This window comes from Narcine bancroftii, chromosome 2 (assembly GCF_036971445.1).
Source record: "Narcine bancroftii isolate sNarBan1 chromosome 2, sNarBan1.hap1, whole genome shotgun sequence".
NCBI classification, from domain to species: Eukaryota; Metazoa; Chordata; class Chondrichthyes; order Torpediniformes; family Narcinidae; genus Narcine; species Narcine bancroftii.
In genome coordinates, this window is record NC_091470.1 from 258,288,187 (window position 1) to 258,316,086 (window position 27,900).

Genomic DNA, 27,900 nt, shown 5'->3' on the forward strand with positions numbered 1-27,900 from the left:
ACAACTTATGTGGATGCGTTCAGAATAGTAAAAATGCACCGGCATTTCACTACCTAGTTAGATGAGATTTAAAAAAAAAAAATAGGGGTATTTGCCTAAAGTTTTTGTTAATAGGGAGTGATCCCCACTTTCCCTACACAATTCAAGAGAGCTCCTCCAAAGTGAGCCAGGCGCTAACAAACTGCATTCATGTAAAAAAGAATCAAACAACATCAAACCAGAATCAGTTGCAAATGGATTAAGGAACTCGCATGTGGATTTATGAAGTGATACTACAGAAACAAGTGTTGTTTTCAGGGCAACCAGGATGTAAAAGGGACAATTTGACCATCATCTTTAAGGGAATTGGTAACCAGAGGATAGAGGTTTAAGGAGAGGGGAAGAGAAATTTAACAAGAACTTGAGGGGGTAACATTTTTACACAGAGGGTGGTGGGCGTATGAAATGGGTTGTCAGAGGAGGTGGTTCAGGGAGGTAGCTGCAGATGACACAAAGATTGAAAGTATAGTGGGCATCAAATAAGGCTTTAAAAGCTTGCGGTGGGATCTGGACCAGCTGTAAAATTGGGTTGCAAATTAGCAGAGAGAATTTAACGTGGACAAGTGTGAGGTGTTGCACTTTGAGAGGGCTAACCAAAGTAGAACATACAAGATAAATGGCAGAGCACTGAGAAATGCAGTAGAACAGAGAGATCTGGGAATACATATATAGTAGAATCCACATTATCTGGAATTCAATCAACTGGAAACTCAAACAACCGGCCAAGAAAAAAAGCAAGGAAATAAATACATTTCCAATAAATAAGACTGGGCGGATGGACCCTGCGGGGGAGTGCTGAGATTCTTTGGTCACGTGCAGGTTTTCCCCACAAAACTAGCAATGCCCCTCAATGCACACGTATTCTTTTTGTTGTCTCCACTTGCGTGAAGGTGAGCCAGGTTGTCAGCACGAAGAAGGTGTGCCAAGGGCCTAACTAGAACACTTGTGTGGAGGTTGGTCGGGTTGTCAGCGCTAGGAAGGTGCATCAACGGCCTGACTGGAAAAATTGCATAGAGATGGGTTGGACTGTCAGCGTGAGGAATGTGGTAGAGTGAGCCTAGTGGCTGACCAGGACATTTGAGTCAGAGCCAGCGGGATGGGGATAGGATATGGAGTGGGAGGAAGAAGATGGCAGTGGTATTGAGACTGCACTGTCAAGGTTCAGATTTTAGACCCAGCGTACAAGACGACCCTGATTTTGAGGCTACATTTTTAAATTTCAAAGATTGTCCTATAAGTCAGCATATATGGCAAGTAAAAAAATCCGCAAGTTTAAAATAGGCAGGTTAATTATGACACCAATATGGTTAGCGTAACGGCTAGCAAAATGCAGTTACAGCATCAGTGACTGGGGTTTGCATTTAAATTTTGGAAGTTACAGGAATTACCTGATTAAAGTGAACTTTAGATGATTAAAAGTTACGATATTATTATTTTTCAAATGTATATTTTGCACTATCTTGTCTATTAAACATTGTATTCTTAATAAAGTTTAGGGATTGGAAGAATGAGTCTCAGTCAACTGGAAAATTTGCATATCCAACATCCGCGATCCCCAAAGGTGCTAGATAATGGGGATCATACTGTATACCATTCCCTAAAAGTGGTGTCCCAGTTAGGTATGGTCATAAGCAGAGCTTTTGGGATAATGGCTTTCAAAAATCAAAATATTGAATATAGGAATTGGGATGTTATGGTCAAGATGTTTAACATATTAGCGAGTCCAAAGTTCGAGTATTGTATACAGTTTTGGTCACCCACCTTAAGGAAAGTATTAAAAACTGAAAGTGCGGAGAAGCTTTACAAGGATGTTGCCAGGACTTGAGGAACTGAGTTACAGGGAAAGATTAAAAAGGTTCGGACTTTATTCTCTGGAGGGACGGAGAATGAGAGGAGATTTAATAGGGGTATTGGTAAGAGTAAATCCAAGCAGATTTTTCCACTGAGTAAAACACAAAAGTCTCCTGACACCATGATTAAAGTAAAAACACAAATGCTAGAGAAATTCAGCAGGTCAAATAGTGAACTTTCTATACCAAAAATACATAACCGACGTTTCGAGCTTGAGCCCTTCAACAAGGTATGAGCAAAATGTAGGGGGGTGAATGGAGAGGTTGGATGAGACAAGGACTAGAGGACATGGGTTAAGGAAGAAAGGTGAAATGTTGAAAGGGAACATTAGGAGGATCTTCTTCATGCAGAGGGTGGTGAGAATGTGGAATGAGCTGCCAGTTGATTTTTGCTTTGGTTTCACAGTATCTGCATTCTTTTTCTTAGTGGTGATTGCAGGCTTGATTTTGACATTTAATAAAAATGTGGATAGGTACATGGATGGGAGGGATATGGAGGGCCATGGACCAGGTGTAGGTCAATGGAACAAGGCAGAATAACAGTGCAGCACAGACTAGCTGGGCCAATGGGCCTGTTGCTGCACTGTAGTGTTCTGTGGTTTTATTGTGATCTTTAAGAAACATTTGGATGTAACATGGATAAGATGGGTTTAGAGGGATAAGAGCCAAACTGAGGCAGGTGGGTAAATTGTGGGTGGGGCAATTTTGTCGGTATGGGCACATTGGGCTGAAGGGCCTGTTTTCACATTATGTGACTCAATCTTTGAGTGAATGGACAGAAACTACTTTTGGAGGCACGAAGAATGGGACCAGAAGTCTTCAACTCAAAATTAGGCCCAGACTTTATAGCTAAGCAGAGGCTGGTAAACTCAGATAATCTTGAAGACCACAGGTAAATAAAGCACTGAGAGGTTTTGTTATTCAGGGGACAAAGGAGAAAGGTGGGTCATGAAAAAACAAACTACTGGAGCAGTTGAAGCAGTATCTATGAAGGCAAAGAGAAGGTTGATATTTTGGGTCAAGATCTTACATCCAGAATAAGAGTGGAGAGGGAAGATAACTGGTATAATATGTTGCAAGGGAGGGATGAGAAAAGGGCTGGTGGGTAATTGGTGGAAGTAGATGAGATGGGGGTGGGAATAATGGACAGAAGGAGGGGGTAGGTAGACTTGATAACAGAGGGAGGAAGGGGGTTGTGTTTGGAGGAGATGGTCAGATGGAAACAAGAGGGAGGGGGAGGATAAGAGAACATAGAACATAATAGCACAGTACAAACCCTTCAGCCCAAGGTGTTGTGTTGATCTAATATAAACCTACTTGTCAACAATTTAATCCTTCTGTGGCTCTGAAACATAACTCTATTTTTCTTGCATCCATGTGCCTATCTCAGAATCTTATGAATGTCCCTATTGTCCCAGCCTCCACCGCCCCCGGCAATGCATTCCAGGTACCCACATGTGTTGCATTTGACTTAAAAAACCTGTGTCAACAGCTTCCTTAAAGCAGAAATTACATTATAGGTGTGCTTTAGCCCCACAAATACAAACACACTAATGTACTTACTATTTTTCAATCTAAAACTGGTTTTAAAAGACATTTTTACTGAAGCATAGTGAGACGTGTTGCAACTTCCATCCACACTCCTCCGTGCTCTGATTCGACTACACCTCTTCCACCCTCTGATCCGGTAATTCTCCACTCTCACCCACATCTTCTCCTTTGTCCTTTAATTCTTCTTACTGCTGTCCCATACATTTTTGCTCTCCCATCCCCTGCTTCTGTATTTCTTTATTTCAAACTTTAACTAGTTCTGAAGAAAAATCATTGACCTGAAATGTTTAAATGTAGAGATACAGTACAGTAACAGGCCCTTTTGGCCTACAAGCCCATGCCGCCCAAATACACCAATATACTAAAATGCACCTACAACCTTCGAACGTTTTGGAGGGTGGCAAAACAGAGCTGGGACTTTTCTCTTTGGAGTGCTCAAGGATGAGTGGAGACTTAATAGAGGTCTACAAGATTATAAGAAGCATGGATAGGGTGGACGGCCAGCACCTGTTTCCCAGGGCAGGAATAGCAAATACCAGAGGATGTGTGTGCAAAGTGAAGGGAGGGAGGTTGATGAGAGACATCATGGCTACATTTTTATGCAGAGAGTTGTGGGTGCCTGGAATGCCTTTCCAGGGATGGTGATGGAGGCTGAAACATTTGGGGGCATTTAAGAGACTCTTAGATAGGTACATGAAGGGAAGAAAAGTGGAGGGTTATGGGGTAGGGAGGAATAGATGGGTTGGCACAACATCAAGAGCCAAAGGGCCTGTACTTTACTGTGCTGTAGTGCTCAATGAAACCAGAGTACCTGGAGGAAACCCACGCAGACACAGGGAGAACGCACAATCTCCTTACACTGGATTCAATCTCAGTCGCTGACACTAGTAAGAGTATTGTGCTAACCACTACACTAACCATGTTGCTAAATGTTCCCTCTACTTCACACTCCAATGATGCTACCTCTCCTGTTGAGCACTTACAACAGTTTCTGACTTTTACTCTGGTTTAGCAGCATCTGCATTATTTTCTTCCCGAGACCCAAAGCCATTGGTGCGATCTCGGAGTTATAAGCTTGCGGGTGAAGTACCTCTTCTGGCTGACCTGCGGTGGTGGAGTAATAGACCACGCGGTATTTCTCCACATTTCCAGGTGCATGTGACCAGCTGACACGGAAACTCCGGGCAGTCACATCACTGACGAGCAGGTTCATAGGTGCCACCGGTTCCGAGCTCCTACTTCCTGTCACTTCTGAGGATAGTGAGATTAACAGAGACAGATTAACATTTCCACGTGTTGCGTGTGGCTCTGTTTGCCCAGCTGCAGGAAGGATATCATTCAACTGCAAAGGGGACAGAAAATTGGCGCCTCGGTTAGCACTTTGCTAGCACCACGCCAGCGATCTGGGTTTGAATCTGCTGCTGTCTCTAAGGAGTTTGTGCATCCTCCCATGTTCACATGGGTTTCCTCTGGGAGCTCCAGTTTCCTCCCATTTTCCAAAGACAAACGGGGTTGGTTGGCTAACTGGTGTATTGGGGCAGCACAAATTCACGGGCCAGAAAGACATGTCACTATGTTGCATCTCCACATTTTAAAAAAAATTCACAATAATGCTACTGGATTTATAAGGAGAGGCTGCATAGGCTAGGACTTTTCTCCATGGAGTATAAGATGCTGAGACCTTATAAAAGTTTATAAAATTGTGAGAGGCATGGATAAGGTTAATGATCATAGTCTCTTCCCCAAGGCAAGGGAGTCTAAAACTAGAGGGCACGGGTTTAAGGTGAGAGGAAAAAGATTTAAAAGTGACCTGAGGGGAACATTTTTCAAAGAAAGCGGTGGGTATATGGAATGAGCTGCCAGAGGAAGGAGTAGAGGAAGGTACAATTATGAAATTTAAATTCATTGGGACAGATACATGGACAGGGAAGGTTCAGAGGGATTTGGAACAAACACAGGCAAATGGGACTACCTTGGACCTGTATGTCATGAATGAGCTGGGACTCTCCTGTGCTGTACAACTCTATGACGGTATATACCTTACACGTCCATAAGATTTCTCAAACCCTTTACATGTATAATAATCATTACCATGTGAGAATCGTGTCCACTGTACAGCAATAGCCTAAAGTGTTAACAAAGTAGATAACCTACTCCATAATGATCAAGGGATTAAATTGCCCAAAGAAATGGGATGAACAAATTTACTCTTGATAATTTTAACAGACCAGGACCCCAAGGGAAGAAGATTTGTTTGGAAAAATCTTTATTATTTTAGAGTTGGGCTTGGATTCTGGGTCCACGACACCTCCTCATTAGTCAGGAAGGTGCAGCAGCACCTACAGTTTCTAAGGAAGTTGGGGAAGGCAAGGCCACTGGGCCCCATCTTGACAACCTTTTACAGGAACACAACTGTGTCCCCTTTCTAGCTGCTACATTACGTGGTATGATAGCTGCAAAGCATTGGATAGGAAGTCATTACAAAGGATCATCACTGGGGTCTCCCTTTCCTCTATTGATGACATGCACCAGGAGTGTTGCTTAAATGGGCCTCAAAGAATAATTGAGAATCCCTACCATCCACCACACAGGATCTTTGACCTACTACCATAAGGAAGGAGCATTAAAATCAGGACTGCCCAGGCTGGATATAGCTTTAAACTAAATAATGGAAGGGGGCGGGGGGCAGGGGGTAGGTTCAACTGATTGGGGATGGGTAGATGATGTAAAGGAGAAGAGTGGAAAAAGCAAAACCACGTTAAAAAATAGAAAACTAAGAATAGAGGGGATAAAAGTCAAGTAGAAAATAGGCAAAGGTTACTGGATTTTAAAAACACAATGGGAATAAGGGCACTTTATCTGAATGCCAGTATTTAAAACAAGGTCAGTGAACTTGTGGCATTATCAGGATAATGGGGTATGATTCATTGTCCATTACAGAAATGTGGTTGCAGGGTTCAGAGGATTGGGAATTAAATATCCAAGGATATCAGGTAATAAGGAAGGACAGGCAGGAAGGGAAGGGAGGTGGGGTAGTGCTCTTAGATAAGGATGAGATCAGGGCAATAGTGAGAGATTATGTAAGATCTAAGGAGCAAAGTGTTGAGTCACTTGGGTAAAGATTAGGAATAGTAAAGGAAAAAAATAAACTAAATATCAGATGGAACAACAGTTATCATGAGTGACTTTAACGTGCACAAGGACTGGGTAAATCAAGTTGGTCAAAGTTGAGGAGGATTTGATAGAATGCATACAGGATTAATTTCTTGAACACCATGTTACTGAACCTACAAGGGAACATGCTATCTTGGATCTGGTCCTGTGCAATGAGACAGGTAAAATTAGCAATCTTGTGGTTAGGGATCCTCTTGGAAAGAGTGATCACAGTATGAATGAGTTTATCATACAAATGGGGGGTACAATAGTTCAGTCTAAAACCAGTGGATTATGCCTAAACAAGGGAATGGGGGAGAAGTTGACCAAGGTAGATTGGGAATGCAGGATAGATGGAAAGACAGTTGAGAAACATTGGAGAACTTTCAAAGAGATTTTTCATGGTGCTCAACAAAAGTATATTCCAGCTAAAAGCAATGACAGTAAGGAAGGGGGAAGCCAGCCTTGGATAACTAAGGAGATCAAGGAAGACACCAAACTAAAAGCTGTGCATTCAAAGTCACCAAGAGCAGTGGGAAATCAGAAGACTGGGGAACCTTTAAGAAGTATCAAAGAACCACAAGGCAAGCAATAAAGAAAGGGAAGGTAAACTATGAGAAAAGATTAGTACTAAGTACAGGAAGTCCCCGGCTTATAGCCGTAATGGGAACCGAAAGATTGGTTGTACTCAGATATGGTTGTAAGTTGGATTCGTTCCACCACGCATCCCTGAGGTCATGCAATATATTAACTTTTCATGGGGTCCTTGGGCTGTTGCAGGGAACAAGGACCTCAGGCTGCTGGGGGGGGGAAACAGGGACCTCGGGCTGCTTGGGGGGTGGGGGGAGAGAATAGGAGGGAGGACTTCAGGCTGTCACTGGGAGTGGGGACCACTGTATCTAGTATTTTTAATACAAAATATGCATTTATACTGTAGTTTAATTTTTTTTTAAAATTGGTCTTATGTACGGGTGGAGGCAACTTGTGTAGGTGGGAAGTTGAGAGCTACCTGCATAAAAATGGACAGAAAAGGTTTTTATACAGGTAGTCCCCAACTTATGACTGAAGGATTGGTCGTATCTCAAAATGGACGCAAGTCAGAATTTTGCTGCAAACGTGGAGAACCGAAGTCTTGAAGCAAACTTTTTAATCTAATTTTGTATTTGACAAACTCTATCAGGGATACAGGGCATGCAAGAGCTAAAATATACATTCTTACCATGTTAATTGGCATCTTATGGCCCATAGGCTGGGTGCAGCCATCTTGGTTGCTGTGTGCGAGTCTTCTGTTGACGCATGCATGAGAGTTAAGTGCCCTGATATTGAATTTGCACCCTTAACTCTCACACAGGTGCCAGATAACTGCAATATGCGAACCCACTGTGCATGCACCAATTGAAGACTAACGCATGCGCACACAAATCAAGATGGCTGCACCCTGCCTATGGACCCGGGACACCAACTAACAAACTATGCACACACATTTTGCCTCTTACATGTCCTGTATCCCTGTTATACTTTGTCAAATACAACAAAAACTGCGCAAATTTTATATTTTTTATTATATATTTTTTTAAAATTCGGCCATATCTGCGGATAGATGCAAGTCACATAGGTCGCAAGTTGGGGAGTACAATATAAAGTGCAATAGTGTGGCTAAAGTAAAGGTTGGACCCTTGGAAGATGAGAAGGGAGAATTGATATTGGATAATGAGGAATTGGCTGAAGCTTTGAATGATTATTTTGTGTTGGTGCTCACAGTGGAGGACATATCAAACAGGCCAAAGATGGATATTATAGATGGGAGGTGAGGACCTGGATGTAACAGCTATTACTAAGGAGGGTGCACTCACAAAACTTGAGTGTCTTAAGACAGATAAATCCCCTGGTCCTGATGGAATGCATTTCAGGGTACTGAAAGAAATGGCAGAAGTTTTAATTGAGGCTTTGGTGATAATTTACTAAAATTCTCTGAACTCTGGGCAGGCCCCAGTGGATTGGAAAACAGCAAATGTCATGCCACTATTCAAAAAGGGATGTAGGCAAAAGACAGGAAAATATAGGCCAGTTAGTTTAACACCTGTAATTGAGAAAATGCTTGAACCTATCACGAAAGAAAAAAATTGAGACATTTATAATTTAAAAAAAAATGTAGATATACAGCATGGTAACAGGCCATTTCTGCCCACAAGTCCGTGCCACCCAATTTACACCCCGGGTACGTTTCAAACAGTGGGAGAAAACTGGAGATCCTGGGGAAAACAGATGCAAACAAGAGGTGGACGTACAAACTCCTTACAGACAGTGCAGGATTCAAACCCCAGTCCCCATCGCTGGCACTGTAAAGGCACTGCACTGTTACGCCATCTGTGTGGATCCATTAAGCAAATGCAGCATGGATTCAGCGAAGTCAGGTCCTGTTTGACAAACTTACTGGAGTTTTTAGAGGATATAATGAGCATGGTAGATGGATGGAAGCAGGTGTATATTTTTTATTTAGAGTTTCATAAGGCATGCGATAAGGTCCCACATAAAAGACATACATAAGATAAGGATGCATGGAGTTGGGGGTGATGTACTAACATGAATAGAGGATTGGTTAGCCAATAGAAAGCAGTGAGTTGGGATACAGGAGTGTTTTTATGGTTGGCAGTCGGTGGTGAGTGGGGTGCTGCAGGGGTCAGTGTTTGCGGTATACATATTATAATCTGGAAAAGGGGATAGAATGTAATGTATCTAAGTTTGCTGACAACACTAAACTGAGTTAAAAAAACAAACTGTGGAGAGGATATGGAGAGCCTGCTGAGGGATAGAGGTTGGTTATGTGAGTGGATGAGGGTCTGGCAGATGGAGTACAATGTTGGCAATGTGATGTTATCCACTTTGGAAGGAAGAATGGAAGATCAGAATATTATTTAAATGGCAAGCAATTGCAGCATGCTGACATGATGAAGGGCTTGGGAGTGCTTGTGCATCAATCACAAAAGGTTGGTTTGCAGATGCAGCAGGCTATCAAGAAAGCAAATGGAATGTTGGCCTTCATTGCTAGAGCATTGTATTAGGAGCAGGAAGGTTATGCTGCAACTGTACAAAGTACTGGTGAGGCTGCATCTGGAGTACTGTGTACAGTTCTGGTCTCCTTACTTGAGGAGGAAATACTGGCTGTGGAGGCAGTGCAGGTTGATTCCAGGAATGAAGGGGTTGGCCTATGAGGAGAGATTAAGGCACCTGGCAGTGCACTCGTTGGAATTTAGAAGAATGAGAGGGGATCCTTATAGAATCGTATAAAATTATGAAAAGGATAGACAAGATTGAGGTAGGTATGTTGTTTCCATTGGTGGGAGAGACTAGTTCAGGATTCAAGGTAGGACAGTTAGAGATGAGGAGGAACTGCTTGTCTCAGAGGGTAGTGAATCTATGGAATTCACTGCCTATTGAAGCAGTGACGGTTACCTCAGTAAATATATTTAAGACAAGGTTTGATAGATTTTTACATAGTAAGAGAAATGGGGAAAAGGCAGGTAGGTGGAGATAAGCCCATCATCTGATCAGCTCTGATCACATTGAATGGCGGAACAGGCTCGATGGGCCGGATGGCCGACTCCTGCTCCTATTTCTTATGTTCTTCCACAGGCTATGAGATTGAAAAACAATATCCTGTAACCCTGGAAGTGAGTAAATGATTCCAAAACTTTGCATATATTTAATTTAAACTGTATTATATTTTATGTAAGTATGTGATTACTTTGTGCTGTGTAATATGTGTGCACTGTGGACTGGAGAAATGCTATTCCATCTGTTTGTATACATACAGTAGTTAGATGATAATAAACTTGAACTTAATTTGAGTTCAGCCCCACAAATCCCCCCAACAGTTCTGCCGCCTGCTAGCTACTGAAGATGGCAAACCTACCATCAAAGCACGGTCACCCCAACATGGCAGCTCTCCCTCAGTACTGCGCAACAGGTCCCTTGGGATTGATGCCCAAGACTATGCAGTAGGAAATGAGCGCACAGTCTCTGGGTCAGGGTAAGACCTTTGCCCAATGAACCACAGGTGGCAATCTGTGGCCAAAACACAAAGAAACAGGCAAAGATGCAGGGTCATCATTAAAACAGTGCCCAGTTACTAAAGGCAAAAATGTGCCCAGAGGGGTTTGATTCCTTCTTCAGCCCAAGGAAGGTGCAAAATCTCTATGTCAATAGGGGTGAAGGGAACAATATCCACTAACTATTTTCCTCAGCTTCTAAAATGTTCCTTTGCAATCGCAATTTACAAAATCAACAGAGATAAATTTCTGTTAATCTACACATAGAAGGAAGAAACATCTTCTTTGGCTTGGCTTCGCGGACGAAGATTTATGGAGGGGGTAAAAGTCCACGTCAGCTGCAGGCTCGATTGTGGCTGACAAGTCCGATGCGGGACAGGCAGACACGGTTGCAGCGGTTGCAAGGGAAAATTGGTTGGTTGGGGTTGGGTGTTGGGTTTTTCCTCCTTTGTCTTTTGTCAGTGAGGTGGGCTCTGCGGTCTTCTTCAAAGGAGGTTGCTGCCCGCCGAACTGTGAGGCGCCAAGATGCACGGTTTGAGGCGATATCAGCCCACTGGCGGTGGTCAATGTGGCAGGCACCAAGAGATTTCTTTAGGCAGTCCTTGTACCTCTTCTTTAGTGCACCTCTGTCACGGTGGCCAGTGGAGAGCTCGCCATATAACATGATCTTGGGAAGGCGATGGTCCTCCATTCTGGAGACGTGAGCCACCCAGCGCAGCTGGATCTTCATCAGCGTGGACTCGATGCTGTCGGCCTCTGCCATCTCGAGTACTTCGATGTTAGGGATGAAGTCGCTCCAATGAATTTTGAGGATGGAGCGGAGACAATGCTGGTGGAAGCGTTCTAGGAGCCGTAGGTGATGCCGGTAGAGGACCCATGATTCGGAGACGAACAGGAGTGTGGGTATGACAACGGCTCTGTATACGCTAATCTTTGTGAGGTTTTTCAGTTGGTCGTTTTTCCAGACTCTTTTGTGTAGTCTTCCAAAGGCGCTATTTGCCTTGGAGAGTCTGTTGTCTTTTAATTCCGTTCAATCAAATTTTGGCAGCACAGTATATTCCGACAAGGAGAGAAGGAAAGGAGTGGATGTCAAGGAGGAGAAGAATGGGAACCATGCTTTTACAGTATATAAAAAATGAAACTCACCTAAAAGAAGGCCACAGTCTCTGCAACTTAGAACAGTAGTGAGTTTTTAAAAAAAAACATGCAGCTAATCGAGCACAGTAAACTAAAGTGTTGGAGAAACACAGCAGTATATGCAGCATTTATAGGAAGTAAAAGGTGACCAACATTTCAGGCCTGAACCCTTTATCCGGTAAAGCATAAGCAGACAGTTGCTGAATAGATGAGCTTATTGAGAGTCATGCAACCAATAAGAAAGCAGAGTTTATGGCCATTAACACAAGAACCAAGTACAAATGCATGGAAATTTTTACTGCATCCTCAGAGGAACCTGAAATCTACAATGTCCCATTTACTACCATGTATAACCACACAGAGTAATGGTGGAGAGGTCGAGTATCATACCTTTGATCTCTTTGTCCTGTTCTTCCACGCGTGCGCACACCGTCGTGGTGAGACTTTCAATTATTGTGTTCATGATGTTGAAGTCAGCCACATTGTAAACGTGTGTGTCATCGGGTTCGGATGCGATTGCCTTCAGCTCATTCACGTCTGCATTTTTTACACCTATTTCGCCATGGAAATAGTGAAATAAGTCAGTTAATGGAAATCCGCAATGCTCGTGATACAGTGTAACGGCGGGACTGGTGCCGGCTGTAGGTATTTCACCCCCCCGCCACCAAAAAAAAGGTCCTGCCAAATGGGAAGTCGAGCAGAGAGACCAGAAGCAGAATGAGGCCATTCGTCCCATTGTGTCAATGATGCCATTCAAATTATGGTTAATGTACTTTTCCTTTAAACCCCATTCTTCTGCCTTCTCCCATAATCTTCAACACCTTTACAAATCAAGAACCTACCCCCCCCCCCCCCCCACTGTTTTAAATCTATCCAGTGATGTCCTCCACAGCCATTCATGGCACATAATCACCTCCTTCTGGATGAAGAAATTTCTCCTTATCTCTGTTCTAAAGGGACATCCTTTTATTCTGAAGGCTGTGTCTCTGGGCCTAGACTCTCCCACTACTGGAAACATCCTTTCCGCGTCCACTCTGTCCAGTCACTTTGATATTCAGAGAGTGCCACACAAACATCTGGCTTAGAGTAGTGGGGCTTTCTCGGGCAGTCATTGAGGCTACCGCTCCAGTTGCCAGTCTCTGCCACACGTGTGCAGGTGGTGGTTGATACGAAGGGGCTGGGGGGAGGGGGTGGGGGTGGGGGCGGTTGGAAGTTTGGGATGGTGTGTCCTCCAATCCTCTTTGTACAGATACAAGATTTTCCTTGACCTCTCATACATTGAGCAGACTTGGCTTTGTATTCTGAGAATGGTGAGGATGTCACATTCCTGCCGGGATAAGAACTGGAGGGAAACACAAAAGTCTGTAGACGCTGTGACTGTAGTAAAAACACAGAAATCCCAGAAGAACTCAGAGGTCACACAGCATCCATGGGAGATAGATATATAACCAGTGTTTCAGACCTGGTAGAAAGGCTCAGGCCCAAAATGTCAGTATATACCTTTACCCCAAATGGACATTGCGACCTGCTGAGTTTCTCCAGAATTTCTGTGTTTTTACAAGACTACAGAGCATGGGTTAAGGGTGAAATCTGAAATGTTTAAAGGGAACATCAAGGGGAACTTCACGCAGAGAGTATGGAATGGAATAATTTCCTCTTTCTGTTTCAGATGAAGACCATCTGAAGCTTCTTTCTGACTTACAATTTTAGACAGGTACATGGATGGGAGGGATATGGATGGCTATGGACCAGGTTCAGATCTATGGGACTAGGCAGAATAAGACTGGATAGGCCAAAGGGCCCAACTGTCTACTATAGAGTTTTAGGGTTCTATGGAAGACACTACCACTCTGCCTGAAAAGTGAAGAGCTCCCTAAGCTTTATGGGAATGTATCTGCTTATTGGCCAGGTCCGTTTCGTAAAGTTTCACTCAAATGCACAAAAGTCCTACTCCAGTGTCTGAAAGACGCAAGCTCATTTCATTCTTTGAAGGGACATAGCAACAATTATCACGTCGTGTTATGCGAGGGGTTCCAGTGACCTACCAATAGCGAAGAGCTCAATCCCAGCGTCACGTAAATTCTTTGCGGGCGGAAAGACATCGTCCTGAGATTTGCCATCTGTGATCAAGATCCCAATCTTCGGCACACCAGCTCTGGACCCAGCTTCGGGTTTAAAGCTATTCTCCAGGATATAGGTTAGAGCGAGACCTAAAACCAGGTGTGAGAGAACCCCAGTTAATGTGTGAGAGTGCAGCCTTGTGACTCAGCCGGCAAGCCCTCAGCTGTGTATTTAATCACAAAGTGAGAAGACACCTAAAACCACCAAGTCAGGCAGTCAGCACATCTATCTCATGGCAGATTGGGGACATGATTGATTAGAGATCTGCCTGATCTACAATCCAAGAAGACAAGAAAACAGGGACAGCAATGGTCACGGTTCCTCAAGCCTCCTCCCCCACCCCCCCCTCAACACTCAGTGTGATCCTGGACAATCTGCCCCATTTCCCAAATCTTTCAATGGGGCATCACAGTCAGCATGACATGATGACAGCAGCAGCGACCTGGTTTTGAATCCACCACTGTCTGTAAGGAGTTTGTACATTCTCCTCATGATCTGTGTGGGATTCCTCCGGGTGCTCCAGTTTCCCCTCAAAATATTCAGGGGATAATAGTAGGTCAATTGGATGTTATCGGGCAGCAAGGGTTTCATGAGCTGGTGCTGTACCTTTAAAAAAAATTTAAAACCAGCCAGACCAAGTGAAGGGAGCACAGTTCCTTTCCCTGGAAAGATGTCAGTGAATGGGAGAACTCCTTATGATGGTCGCCCTTACCAAATCCAAACCAGATTCCAAACACTGAATGTAAATTCCACTAGCTACCTTAAACCACCATCTCCAAGCTTCTGACCCTGCATTATCAATACCTCAACACACTGCTTCCCAGTGTCATAACATTTCCCTTTAATTGCTTCACTGTGGTCTCTTTGAAGGATGCCTACCCTGAAGAGGTTCTCCTTATCTATTTGAAGGGAGTTCTGGAAGAGGTTCTCTTACTGCTGACCCTCTGCTATCCCCACTGCTCTCAAGCTCTGTGTCCTTTCCTATTAGCCTATGTTCCTAGTCCTTCCCACCCCCCTGCTGGTGAACAAAGATTTAGTCAAAGACGTGGGATTTGAAAAACATAACAGGAGGGGAGAGAGGGGTAAAGGTTTGGAAAGGAACTCCAGGGCACGACACACATCAGTTCAACTGCCAGGACTGAAGTGAAGGAAATCAGGAAGTGTGTGAACTGACCCCCCCCCCATAAAAAAAACCGAGATCCCCTTGTATAAAAGATAAAACTAGAAAATGCTAGGTTATGCACCAAATTCTGAGGAAGAATCAAAGACCCAAATCCGTGACTGTTTCTCTCTCCACAGATGCTGACTGACCTGCTGAGTGATTCCAGAATTTCCTCTTTCTGTTTCAGATGAAGACCATCTGCAGCTTCTTTCTGACTTACAACATTTTGTCAGAGGACAAATGTGGACATTTCTTGACAATCAGCGATGAGAGTGAACTGAATGATAGTGAAAGGTTGCCCACTCCCTCCCCCAGGGACGTGGGGTTAGGGTTGCTACCTGCCTCGGAAGCTCCTGATGAAATTTCACTCAACTCTTCCATTACCCAACATAAAATAATATTCAGTCTTTTCTCGGGGCGGTTTCATCACAACAAAGGGGCCAATTCTCTACTCTGAAGAGCTTGGTGAAGAATAGACGAGGAATGGGGGAGGAAGAGCAGCCAACTTGTGCACAGCAAGGTCCCACCTTGGAATTCATGCCAACGTCATTAACTCACGAGTGGCAGGGACAGCACCTGCCTCTGGCGCGCATTCCCATAGGTTACCCATGAAGCCTCCTGGGATGGTGGCAGCATCTTCTCTCCAAGGCCATAGTTTTCAAGTTCAAATCCCACTCCAGAATTCAAACACAAGGTTTTTTTTCCTTTTACACCAAGGATGTGGTTTTAGCTTTTAAAATTTTTTTTTAAATTTAGGGATATAATAGCCCTTCTAGCCTATGAACCATGCTACCTAAATACACCCATATGTGGCATTGTTGGTGCTGCCAGACTTTAGATGAGGTATTAAAGTCAGCCACCATCTCCAGTTTAATGTCTCATTTGAAAAAGGAAATTCTGTGCAATGATCCCTTGGTGCAACTCTATGCCAGTTCGATATGGGGCCAGATGTAGTACATCCAAAATTGGTGGAGAAACTCAGCAGGTCATGCAGCATTCATAGGAAGTCGACGTTTCAGGCCTGAACCGTTCACAAGGAATGTTGAAAATCAGGCAGTCGCCAAAATAAAAAGGTAGGGGAAGGTGAATGGGGAAAAGTACAGGCCAACAAGTAAAAGGTAATCAATGGGAGCTTAGAAGAGAAAGTAGCTGAGAAGTGATAGGGGGAGAGAGTCAAGGGTAGCTCTCTGACAGGAGAGGGGAAGGGAGTTGGAGAAAAGGAGACAGAAGAGTAGGGAAAGCGAAAGACTGGGTGAGGAGATTAACGGAAATTGGAGGTCAATATTGATGCCGTCTGGTTGGATAGAATATAAGGTATTGTTCATCCAACTTCCAGGTGGCATCGACTTGGCAGTGCTCAAGGCCATGGACAGACCTGTCAGGAATGAAAGTGGTTGGCCTCTGGGAGGTATTTGCTTTGCACCAGAGAGAGCGTAGGGCTAGCAGCCCAACCTTCTGACTCAGGGGCGAGAGTGCTAAGGCTTGGTAAATATGATAATTCTTTATTCAAATGTTCAATTTAAAGAAAGTTCCCATGGTGCGAACTAACATGGAGCACTAACATTTCCCAGCATTTAAGAAAATAGGCACAGGTGTAGCCATCGATGAATTACCGATAGGAGGTGCAGTACCTGTAAGTGTATTGCCTCCTTTGTAAGGCAGATTTCTGACAGCATCCAGTACAGCCGCCTTTGTCCTGTATTGGTTCAGATTCCATTCTATCCTTGGGTCTCCACTGTACTGAGCCAGCCCTATAGCAAGCGAACAATATAGTGCACTCATGAGTACACACCAGGACACATTTCGATCAATCCCCAAGTTCATGTTCAATAAGTGGAGTCAGGATCATCTTTCTTCTATTTGAAATAGCATTTAGTGTATATTAAGAATAGAAGTCTTTATTCAACCTACTTGACATTTCAATAATGAAATTAAGTAACTTTGCATTAAAGTAATGAGAAATTTACACACAGTAATCTCTTTAAAACGTTTCATGAATCATTTGGAAACACAGCTGTGGGCCCAAAGGCCAAACATTCCCCTGCCCGCAGTTCAGATGAACAGTTTCATTTTTCTCATCATAAAATTCAGGAAACTATTAAACCTTGCTTATTAACCGCTGACACTCAGATTTTAATTGTGGCCACAGCCTGCTCTTTGCCACCTCACTATGGATGCTGTCAAACAGCAATTCCACACCCCTCCCCCTGCCCCCCAACCGAGGACAGAGATAGCTGGTCCTCGCAAGCTGACTGCTTCACAGAGAACAAGGGGGATGAGAGAAGAGAAGGTGAGGTTGCTCCCCTGCCAGCAGAGCAAGAGAGGGGGAGGCAGAATAACTCAGGTGCTATGATTTCCACTTGCAAAAGGGTTATCAAATTATTGAAGGCCATCGACAAAAACAACAGCGGGAAAATAAGGACATTAATTTTACACTGGGAGCTGCGCTGTTCTCACTGATGGAAGGGTGAAGGCTGACCCAGGAGGAACTTTAGAGAGAGAGAGCGAGTGGGATAAATTATGGATGTTATGGGAAGCAGCAGAAATGGAGCTGATTGGAAAGCTTCTTCAAAGAGCTTAGCATTGGCTTGATGGGCTGAGTGGCCCAGTGGTAAATGGATTCCATGAGCCTGCAAACAACAAAACAGCTTTAGGTTGCCTGAAAGTGACAGTTCAGTGGGCAAATAGATTATCGCTCAATCTGGGACACACCCTGGGTGGAAGTTCAAAATCCAGGAAGGGTTGTCCTTCTGAGGAGATACAGCCATCAAAAAGCCACTCAGCAGCCTTTGCTTCTGTTGGAGGAACTCACCAGGTCTTGCGGCATCTATAGGAGGTAAGATAACCAAGGAGAGAGGGGTTGAGGGGAGGGAGGAAACTGGTGTGGGGCATCATCACCAGTACAGGGGTCCCATTCTCTGTTGTAACATTTATATACATCACAGAGCTGATGGTTTTGGGTTTTGAGGCTAGCTCATGATCACATTCAAGTTTATTGTTATCTGACTGTACCTATACAGCCACTTGAATCTGTGTTTCTCCAGATCATGGTGCAGGCACATACACAAACAATACACAGAATGTAATAATCACATACGGTAGAAGTCCGAAAATCCAGGCTGCTCGGGGATTGGGTTGGTCCAGATTTTCAGATTATCTGGATTCAGGTGCAGTACTTTTAAAATTCAAATTTAAATAGGAATAAAAAAAATACGAACGGGTAATCTTTTTATAGTTTATTCATTTGCAAATGCAGCAAGCTTCATTTAACAAAACAAGAAAAATAAAGTGGTCATTTGTTGCCACTGTGCATCTGTGGTGCTTACTTAGGCACGCACACACACAAAAGCCCACTAAATTTTTTAAGTTTGAGAGTTTTCAAAAAGTCCGAATTCTCGGGTAGTCGGATTTCTGGACTTCTACTATATAAACATAAAGAAATAATTTAACATAAATAAATATCTTGGGATGATTTCCTCAGTTGCAGGATACTGTTCATCAATTTCCCAGTCTGAACGTCCTAAATTTGATGCACTTTTACCTCGTTCTTGAAGGTAGAAAGTCAAAGATACTGTGAACTAGATGGAAAGGGGCCTCAAAAATTATTTTTGAGTCCTATTTAAGCAACAGGGGTGACAATGGACTGAGTGCCCAAGGTGATTAAAGGTTGAACGACTGGAATTAATGTCTTCACACATTTATAGGTCAAAAGTCAAAACATCGTGCTTCAGGCTTCACCCAAATAATCCTGTTGTCAGAGGGTTGAACAAGTTACAGCAACCATCAGCTATGTTTGAGAAGCCAGTCAGAGCTTTGTTAAACATTGGAGCATTTGTTCTCCCTGCATTTACTTCAGTATTTATCACCCCCACAACTAACCTTCTCCCACTTGATGGGGAACCTTTCATGTCAGTCTCAAAGCCCAATTTCCTGTCTATTCTACTGAGCCCCATTGCTCTCCAAATCATCTTCCATCCCTTGGCCCAGGAATGGTGGGAAAATAACTGTATCATCAGAACAGACAGTAAATGTTGGTGGCATCACATAAGACAGTTAATATAACTCTGCCTGATCAATGGCCACCCATCGTGGGCTCTGCTTGATCATTGGCCACCCATCGTGGACTCTGCTTGATCATTGGCCACCCATCATGGGCTCTGCTTGATCACTGGCCACCCATCATGGGCTCTGCTTGATCATTGGCCACGCATTGTGGACTCTGCTTGATCATTGGCCACCCATCGTGGGCTCTGCTTGATCATTGGCCACGCATCATGGGATCTGCTTGGTCATTGGTGCCACTGAATTCACAATGTCACAATGTCATACCATCTGGTTTGTGCTGCCATCAATGTCAAGTTCTCAGCCATAGGTCATTGAGACCTCCCAAAACTCCTGGTGTAGGTGAATGGGATTGATCACAAGATAAAGGAACAGAAGCAAGCCATTGAGTCTGTTCCGTGACTCTACACTAAGCTGAACTATGCTCACACCTAGTTCCAATTTCCAGCCTTTTCCCCGTATCCCTTGATACCCTTAATAATGAGGTACTTATCAATTTCCTATTTAAACACTCCCAATGCTTTATGCGGCAGTGAATTCCACACATCAACAAACCCTTGACTAAAGAAGTTCCTCCTCCTCTGTTCTAATTGGATAAATTCTAATTTTAAGGGCCTGACCCCCTGCCCTTGAAATATCCACATTCACTATGTCAAAATCTTTCAATATTCAAAATGTCTCTATGACATCCCCCCTCATTCTCCTATACTCCAAATATAACCCAAGAGCTGCCAAACGCTCCTCATATGTTAGCCCCTGCATTCCAGGAATCATCCTATTAAATATTCTCTACACCCTCTCCAACAACATCACATCCTTTCTAAGATAGGTGGCCCAAAACTGTACTCAGTACTCTAAATGGGGTCTCACCAGTTCCCATAGATCCTCATTAACACCTCTCCAATCTTAAAAATTATTCTTCTTGAAGTGAATGCTAGCATACCATTCGCCTTCTTCACTACCAGTCCCACCTGGGCATTAACTTTTAGATTCCCCTGCATGAAGACACCTCCGAGGATTGAATTTTCTCCCCATCCAGATAGTTCTCTGCCTGTTTATTTCCACTGCCAAAATGTAGAACTGAACATTTCTTAACATTATACTTCATTGCCATATTTTTGCCCAGTCTCCTTATCTGTCTATATCCTTCTGCAATTTTATGGTTTCTTCAACACTTCCTGTTCCGCCACCTATCTTGGTGTCATCTGGAAACTCGGCCACAAAACCATTATTCCATAATCCAAATCGTTAATATAAATTGTAAATAGCAACGGCCCCAAGACTGACCCTTCCAGAACACCGCCTGTCACAGACAGCCATCCTGAATGGGATCCCTTAATTTCAACCCTTTGCTTTCTGCCTATCAGCCAATTTTCTATCTAGTCTAATAGCGTCTCTGTAATTCCATGGGCCTCATCTTATTAAGCAGCCACATGCGGCACCTTATCGAAAGCCTTTTGGAAATCCAAAAATACAACATCCACAGCCTCCCCTTTGTCTATCCTACCTGAGATTTCTTCAAAAAACTCTAATAGATAGGTCAGGCAGGATCTACAACCTATCCTTTCATGCATTTCCAGATATTTCATAACTTCATCCTTGAGGATCAACTCTAATTTAAACTTCCCAACCACTGACGTCAGATTTAGAGGTCTATAGTTTCCTTTTTTCTGTTTCCCACATTTCTTGGACAGCGGAACCATATTTGCAACCTTCCAATCCTCTGGAACCTTCCCAGAGACTATTGATTTCTGGAAGAAACCTGCAGGTGTATCTCATCTAGTTCAGGAGATTTATCTATCTTTAATCCATTCAATTTACCTAGCACAATTTCTCTAGTAATCTTAACTGTATCCAACTCTACTCCCTGAAGCCTCTGTCTGTCAGGGATATTACAAATGTCTTCCACAGTGAATACTGTCGTAAAATATTCATTTAATTCTTCTGCCCATTATAATTTCCGCAGTGTTGTTTTTTTAAAATTGGTCCTTTGTCTCTTATTCGTTAAATATTTTTTTTAAACTCAGTATCTTTTTTTTAATATTGTTAGCTAATCTCCTTTCATAATTCTTCTTTCTTTATGACTTTATTTCTTTCTTTAAGTTTTTAAAGGAGTCCCAGTCCTCTGATTTCCCACTAGTTTTAGCTTCCTTGTATGCCCTCCCCTTCGCTTTTATCTTAGCCTTCATTTCTTTTGTTAGCCACGTTGGTATCATCTTTCCTTTGGTTAATTTCCTTTTCCTTGGAATATATCTAGCCTGCATGCCTTTTATTATTTACAAAAATATCTTCCAATCCTGTTCTCCGATTAGTTGCTTTTCTAGTTGACTTGAGCCAGTTCCTTTCTCATACCATCAAAATTTCCTTTATTCCACTGAAAAATTGATACATCCGAAAACATTTTTACCTTTTCAAATTTGAAATTGAATTTGACTACGTTATGGTCACTGCTTCCTCGAGGTTCTAAGATCTTTAACTCCCTAATGACCTCAGGTTCATTGCACATGACCCAATCAAGAACTGCAGATCCCCTGGAGGGCTTCTCCACAAGCTGTTCAAAAAATCCACCTCTTAGGCTTTCTACAAACTCACTCTCCTGTGATCCAGTAATTTCCTGTCTTTCAAAATCCCCTGCCATGTTAAAATCTTCCATAATTATTTTGACATTATCTTTGTGACATGCCCTTTGTATTTCTGTCTGTATCTCATAGTCCATTTCCGGACTGCTGTTTGGGGGCCTGTATGTAACTGAAAATATGATCTTTTTACCCTTGGTATTTCTTAATTCAACCCATACTGATTCTACCACTTTAGACCCTATGTCCCCTCTTTCTATTGATCTAATGCCATTTCTGACCCACCCCTCCACCTCTACCCTCCTACCTATCATTCCTATAGACTGTGTATCCTCAGATATTGAGCTCCCAATCACATGCCTCATTGAGCCATGTTTCAGTACTGGCCACAATGTCATACCTTTTTAGTTGAATCTGAGCAACCAGGTCATCTACTTTGTTTCTAATGCCAATGCTTTTAAGTATAGTGCCCGTAAGCCCGTTATCGATGTTTATTTGTGCTGTATTCCTGTTGAACAGCTCTTTCTCCTGTCTGCTCACCCTGCCTTTCCTTTATGTCATTATTGACCACCTCTTTACGATTAATTTCTTCCTCTGTTGTAACTCCTTCTCTCACTGCTATCCTATTCTCTTTGCTCTCATTTTGATTTCCGTCCTCCCCCTGCAAAGCTAGTTTAAACCCTCCCCAACGGCTCTAGTAAACCCTCCTGCCAGGATATTGATCCCTTTCCAGTTTAGGTGCAGCCCATCCTTTTTATAGAGGTCTGTCCTTCCCCAGAAGCAATCCCAATGATCTAGAAATCTGAAGCCCTGCCCCCTACACCAACTAGGTGTATGTAATTAAAAAGAGTTCAGAAAACACTCAGAAGGGCAGTCAGCATCTGTGGAGAGAGAAGCAAAGCTAATAGTCCAGTTTATTGATGTGCCATCAGGGCTTAGAAAGGCATCCAATTTGAAACGTTTCTTTCTCTACAGATGCTGCTTGACCTGCTCATGTTTTCCTGTACTCTCTGGTTTTATTTCCAACTTCCAGCATCTGTCAGAATTTACTCTGGGAATGCAATGTCCAGGCTGGGAAACAAGTCTGAGGTTGGCAGTGGGTGGAATATTGTATGTGCCTTTGGAAGCTCACTCTAGTACAGGAAATGATGGGCTGAACAATCTCCTTTGACACGCAGTTTTATACAGCAATCAAGCAGACATTTTCATGGTATTACTGAAGTTGAACTCACCTATTCTGATTTTGTCAGAATCTACATTGAAAGCACTAACCAAGTTCTCCAAAAACAGTCGTACAAGTCTAAAGTTAAGTCGGCCAATGCTCCAGGAACCATCCACAAGGACGACGATATCAGCAATCGCCGGAGACTTGCACATAAATTGGAAACCTGCAACTGAGAGAGCAGAAAAATCACATCAGGGAGAGGTTCACAAACCAACATCAAAATCAACTGAACTTTGAATTTACTCCTTTGGATGAGATAGTCACCCCTGATGTGTAGAATAAACCAATCATTTATGAACCAGTGAACAACCTGGCCAAGCCAATAATAACATTAGATCACCTTTCTGTGTTCATAATTTCTACAGCCCATCACTTCCACGCTAGCCATTTGTCCCATCCCACTTACCAACACATGCTTTCCCTTGGCAATTCATGTGCTCGTTCAAACAAAGGTCATCCTTGCCCATTCAGAGAAAGAATGCTGCCTTAAGTAAACTTGACCAGGAGACGTGTTTAAAATAATAAAAATCAGAACAACCTTTGCCAGGAGCTGTGGTAAGTCTTTATTTTAATGTCATCCCAAAGGGCAGAAACAGGGATTCAATACAGAATGATTGATTGTTTATTTCTCCAAATAGTTTGAACAGGAATAAAACTAACAAGCAAGTAAGTAGGAGCTTTATTAACTCACACAGAGTTATGAATGCAGGCATTGGGAATGCAGCTGTTCCAGGAATTGTGTCCATTTCAACAGATCAACAAGTTACCACAATCACTTCAAGTCTGGTGAGGTTACAGTAAATTAGTAATCTTTAACTCAAGTATCAAGTGAATGAGTGATTGAAACCACATCATGTTTACACAAACTCAGCAGGTCACACAGCATCCACAAGAAGTAAATGGTAACCAGTATTTCAGGTCTGGGCCCTTTGTCTACAAGCAAAAACAGGCAGGCACCAGAATAAAATGGGCGGAGGGAGGGGGTGGGGGAGGAGAGGAGTGGAGGAAGGAAGATGTAGTGATAGGAGCATAGGCTAAGAGGTAGATGCAGGTGAGAGGTTGAAAAGTAAAAGTTGAGATCTGATAGGAGAGGGACGGGAAGGAGGTGGGGAAATTTACATCGCCATGTTTGTAAGAAATGTGTTTCTTTCTTCTTCCCAGTTGGATATTCACGTTCCCACATTGTTACATAACTGATGCCAATCCATCTCACTATTAATTCCCCAGGACTGGAAAACAGAAATTATCTATCTCATGCCCTGTATAATAGGGCTTTGTTCCCTTCTGAAAGATGTGCACTTTGCACACCAGAGGTTCTGCATCATCAATCGGTGTTGCTTGAGATTTTGAGTCGACAGTTCCTCTAACTCATTCTAACTGTGGCCACATATTCCCTCTTCCCTTGTGTCAGGTGGTAGGCCTGTAACGAACCTAACATTATACATCACCCGAGCAGAATATTTCACACACAGAAAGATGTCACAGCTCATTGGAGCTCCAAATTAAGAATAAACCGTCCACCCAATAACATGGTTTCACTGGGATAGGAGAAGTATGCCATTCAGCCCCTCAATCCATGTTACCATCAGTGAGATCTGAGCTGATCAGAATGCTCAGTTCTGGGATTTCCACACAGGGATTATTTTGCATAAAAACTGGTGGAATATATTTTTGCTATTTTGAGGAAAGTCAAATGTTAAAATAGAATAAATGGAACAGTCATAATTGACACAGAGGTTGTTTATACTCATTCACGTTGATCTTAAGGCCAGCTAATTTACTGCCTATATCTGTCTATCGTTGAGTAGGTGGGTATGGGTCATCTTCCAGTGAAGAAGTCTCCACACTGCTGTTGGGAAGGGTCCTCAATTTAAACCCAGAGACACTGATGGAGATTTCCTTGTTGGAATGGAGTGTGATGCAGAGAGCGATGTGGCCTGAAGGTCGCAGATGCTGGGGTCCAGTGCAGTACATTGAGTGCTGGAGAAACTAAGCAGGTCACAGGAAATAAAAGGCAGTCGACCTTCGGGCCTGAGATCTTCATCAGGAGTGACGAAAATCAGACAGACGTCTGAGTACAAAGGTGGGATGGGAGAGAGCACAGGCTAACAGGTAAGGGATAATACATAGATACAGGGTAGAGGATAGAAGAGAAAGAAGTTGAGAAGTAATGTACTACCAGACCAAGCCCACCTACAAATTGAAGGAAACATCTACGTTCCTTCTCGGCACACTCAAAACAGACAGCATCGATATCAACTTTTCCAATTTCTGTTAATCCCCTCTCCCAGACTCCCTCTTTGCCTCCCTTCCTTCAACTTCCCATCCCTTCACCGATCAGAAAGCTACGCTTCTGAGCTCTCTGCTCTCACCCTTTCATTGTAAACCTGCACTCTGTATCTGTTCTTGCCCCTCAACTTTGCACGGCGATATGCATGTTATAATCGGACTATCAGACTTCTCATGGAAGAACTCTTCTCACAATAATAGCTGCAATGTGACAAATACGCTTGAAAATGAAGCATGATTTTCTTTGCAGAAGCTTGTCACACTGACAGAGATGATTGAAATACTTTGTGGAATTCCTCACAATTAATTGCTTAAAAGTACTTAACTCAAATAACTTTCCTTACCCAGTGGAGTCAATGGATGAGTTGGCTTTCTCTTCGTGAAATTCCTCCATCCCCAACTTTCGCCCAGGAGGTGGAGCCAGGAAAAGCAGGGGGTTAAAAAGAAAAGCAAGAGGAGGAAGTAACTCCCAAGACCAGGCTTCAAGATCCATCGGATAAATGAGCTAAGAGACATCTGGCAGAATTCACTAACCAGCACCAGGACTTGGCCTGGCTGGTGGAAATCCCAGAAATGAGCATTCTGTTCAGCTCATATCTCACTAATGGTAGTATGGGATTGAGGGACTGAATGGCATACTTCCCCTATCCCAGTGAAACCATGCTGTTGGATGAGTAGTTTATTCTTAGCCCTCCCGGTCAGATCCTTCTTGTGCCAATGGAGTATCACCCACGATGCACATTGTCCCTGAGATCACTGTGGTGGAGTAGAGAGTTGCTCACCTCTGCTGACTGTGGATGGAGGATGCGAAGGTCCTTGTCATGGATCATCCCCTGTAGAAGTGTGACAGAGGGCTCTCTGATTTATAGGCTGTTCCCAGGATGTATACAGAGAAAGAAATCTAGAGCTACTGAAGATCATCAACTCAGTGAAAGACACCATTTGGTCTGTCTGAAACCAATGTCTTCCAGCACTGTGAGATGCTGGTGAGTGAATGCTTTCGACTGGCATATTCCAGTACATGTAGAAGTACATGCTGAGGGATGCACTGAGGCATTGAGGGGCTGAGAACAGAGGAGTGAATAACCTGGGGGTAGTGGGGAGCACATTAGTGGCAATGGTGCTATAAATGATTAATGCCACAAGGTACAATAACAGAATGTACAAACAAATATGGCTCTATGAATGTTAAAAGACCTTGCAATGTATTTTAAAATTATGAATAGAGACTATATTTTTTAAATCCATCAGATAAAACAGTCAGTCTCTGAGGAGGAAAATACGGGAGTGGTTGGTTGGGGAATGGCCGTCGCTCCTTTGATTGGGGGAAGGGTTTAACAATGTCCTCCTGCTTAATATGTTGCATCAAGCACTTGTCTGTCTGGTGCCAGAAAATCCTGAGGGAATTGGAGAGAGAGTCAGGAGAGACGCCACCACATCAAGACCTCTCCTTCACTGCACCCCTCCAGTTACTAACCCCTACTCCTACAGGCCAGCTAAGTTCTTCCAAGCCAAGTGCTGGAAACTCAAGAATGCAGCATGCAATTTAAAAAAATACTTCAATGCCACCTCTGAACTGTGGATGCTTTTGAACATTCCATACCCTGAACCCCGGTGTTTAAAAATAAAATCAAGGCTTGCATTTCTATAGAACAAGCCATACCCTCAGGTTGTCTCAAAGCTTCACTGTGAAATATGCCCACTTTGGGATTGACAGGAAAAAAACACATCTGCCCCGATATCTTCTGGTCTTTGATATTGCAGGAACTCTATACGCAACAAGCTCTCTTGACCAGCAGAATCATAACTGGACCATCTAAGATTTTGTTTTGAAAGAAGGAGGAACAGTGGTTGAGAGTGGCTAGAGAGCTGTCCTGCTCCAAAATGATAGCTGCAGAACCTTACCTGAGGTATTGGGCTTCCTCTCTACATCTGGACATTGCAACATGGAGGAGAGCCCATCAGGTTAAGGCAGTCAAGACCCATGGTTAGACCCACACACATAGCAACTCCACAGGGTGGATGTGAATGAAAGCATCTCTCAAACATTCTTGCCTCATCCAATGAGAAGAGCCTTAAAATCCCTCCAATACACAATCTACCTCCAAGGCACATTCCAAGAAGACCTCCCCACATTCTTTCAAGCTTTATTTTCCATTTTGCTTTTTTTTTAAACAAGAAACAAGGCCATGGAATTCTCAAATATAATAATTGTCTATTTTTCTATTAAATTTTGCTTCCTTTTCTACCCGCTCCTTTGCTTTTACATTGGCTTTGACTTCCCTTGTCAGCCAGTTGACATATTTCCTCTTTTTTTTTAAAAGTATGTATCTATCCTTCTCCTTCTTCATTTCTCACAGAATCTCCATCCATTGGTGTTCTGCCAACCTTCCTACTGGTATCCCATTCCAATTTACTGTGGCCAGTTCCCTTTACTCCACTGCAATACCGACACATTTCCTTGTTATTTCTCCAATTGAACTCAATCATATTATGATCACTGCCTCCTATTGGTTCTTCTACTCTAAGCTCTCTATTCACCTTTGGTGCATTGCACAACACTCAGTCTAGTACAGCCGATCCCTTAGTGGACTCATCAACAAGCTGCTCTAAAGAACCATCTAGTAGGCATTCTACAAATTCTCTCTCTTGAGATCCAGTCCCAACCTGCTTTTCCCAATCTACT

General features: G+C 43.2%; 1 protein-coding gene across 7 annotated transcripts in view; it reads right to left on the bottom strand.

The window, feature by feature from the left end:
* col14a1a (collagen, type XIV, alpha 1a) overlaps nucleotides 1-27,900 on the bottom strand; it is a 311,666-nt gene that overhangs the window by 174,469 nt on the left and 109,297 nt on the right. For all 7 annotated transcript variants that reach the window (XR_011352149.1, XM_069920939.1, XM_069920938.1 and 4 more), the window contains exons 6-10: nucleotides 22,933-23,094; nucleotides 16,694-16,813; nucleotides 13,825-13,989; nucleotides 12,170-12,331; nucleotides 4,531-4,691 (exon numbers count right to left, since the gene is read on the bottom strand). Coding sequence is in view for 6 of the 7 variants with exons in the window: in XM_069920939.1 (XP_069777040.1) it covers nucleotides 4,531-4,691; nucleotides 12,170-12,331; nucleotides 13,825-13,989; nucleotides 16,694-16,813; nucleotides 22,933-23,094 (770 nt within the window). In the remaining variant the exon portion in view is untranslated. The remainder of the gene's footprint in view (nucleotides 1-4,530; nucleotides 4,692-12,169; nucleotides 12,332-13,824; nucleotides 13,990-16,693; nucleotides 16,814-22,932; nucleotides 23,095-27,900) is intronic.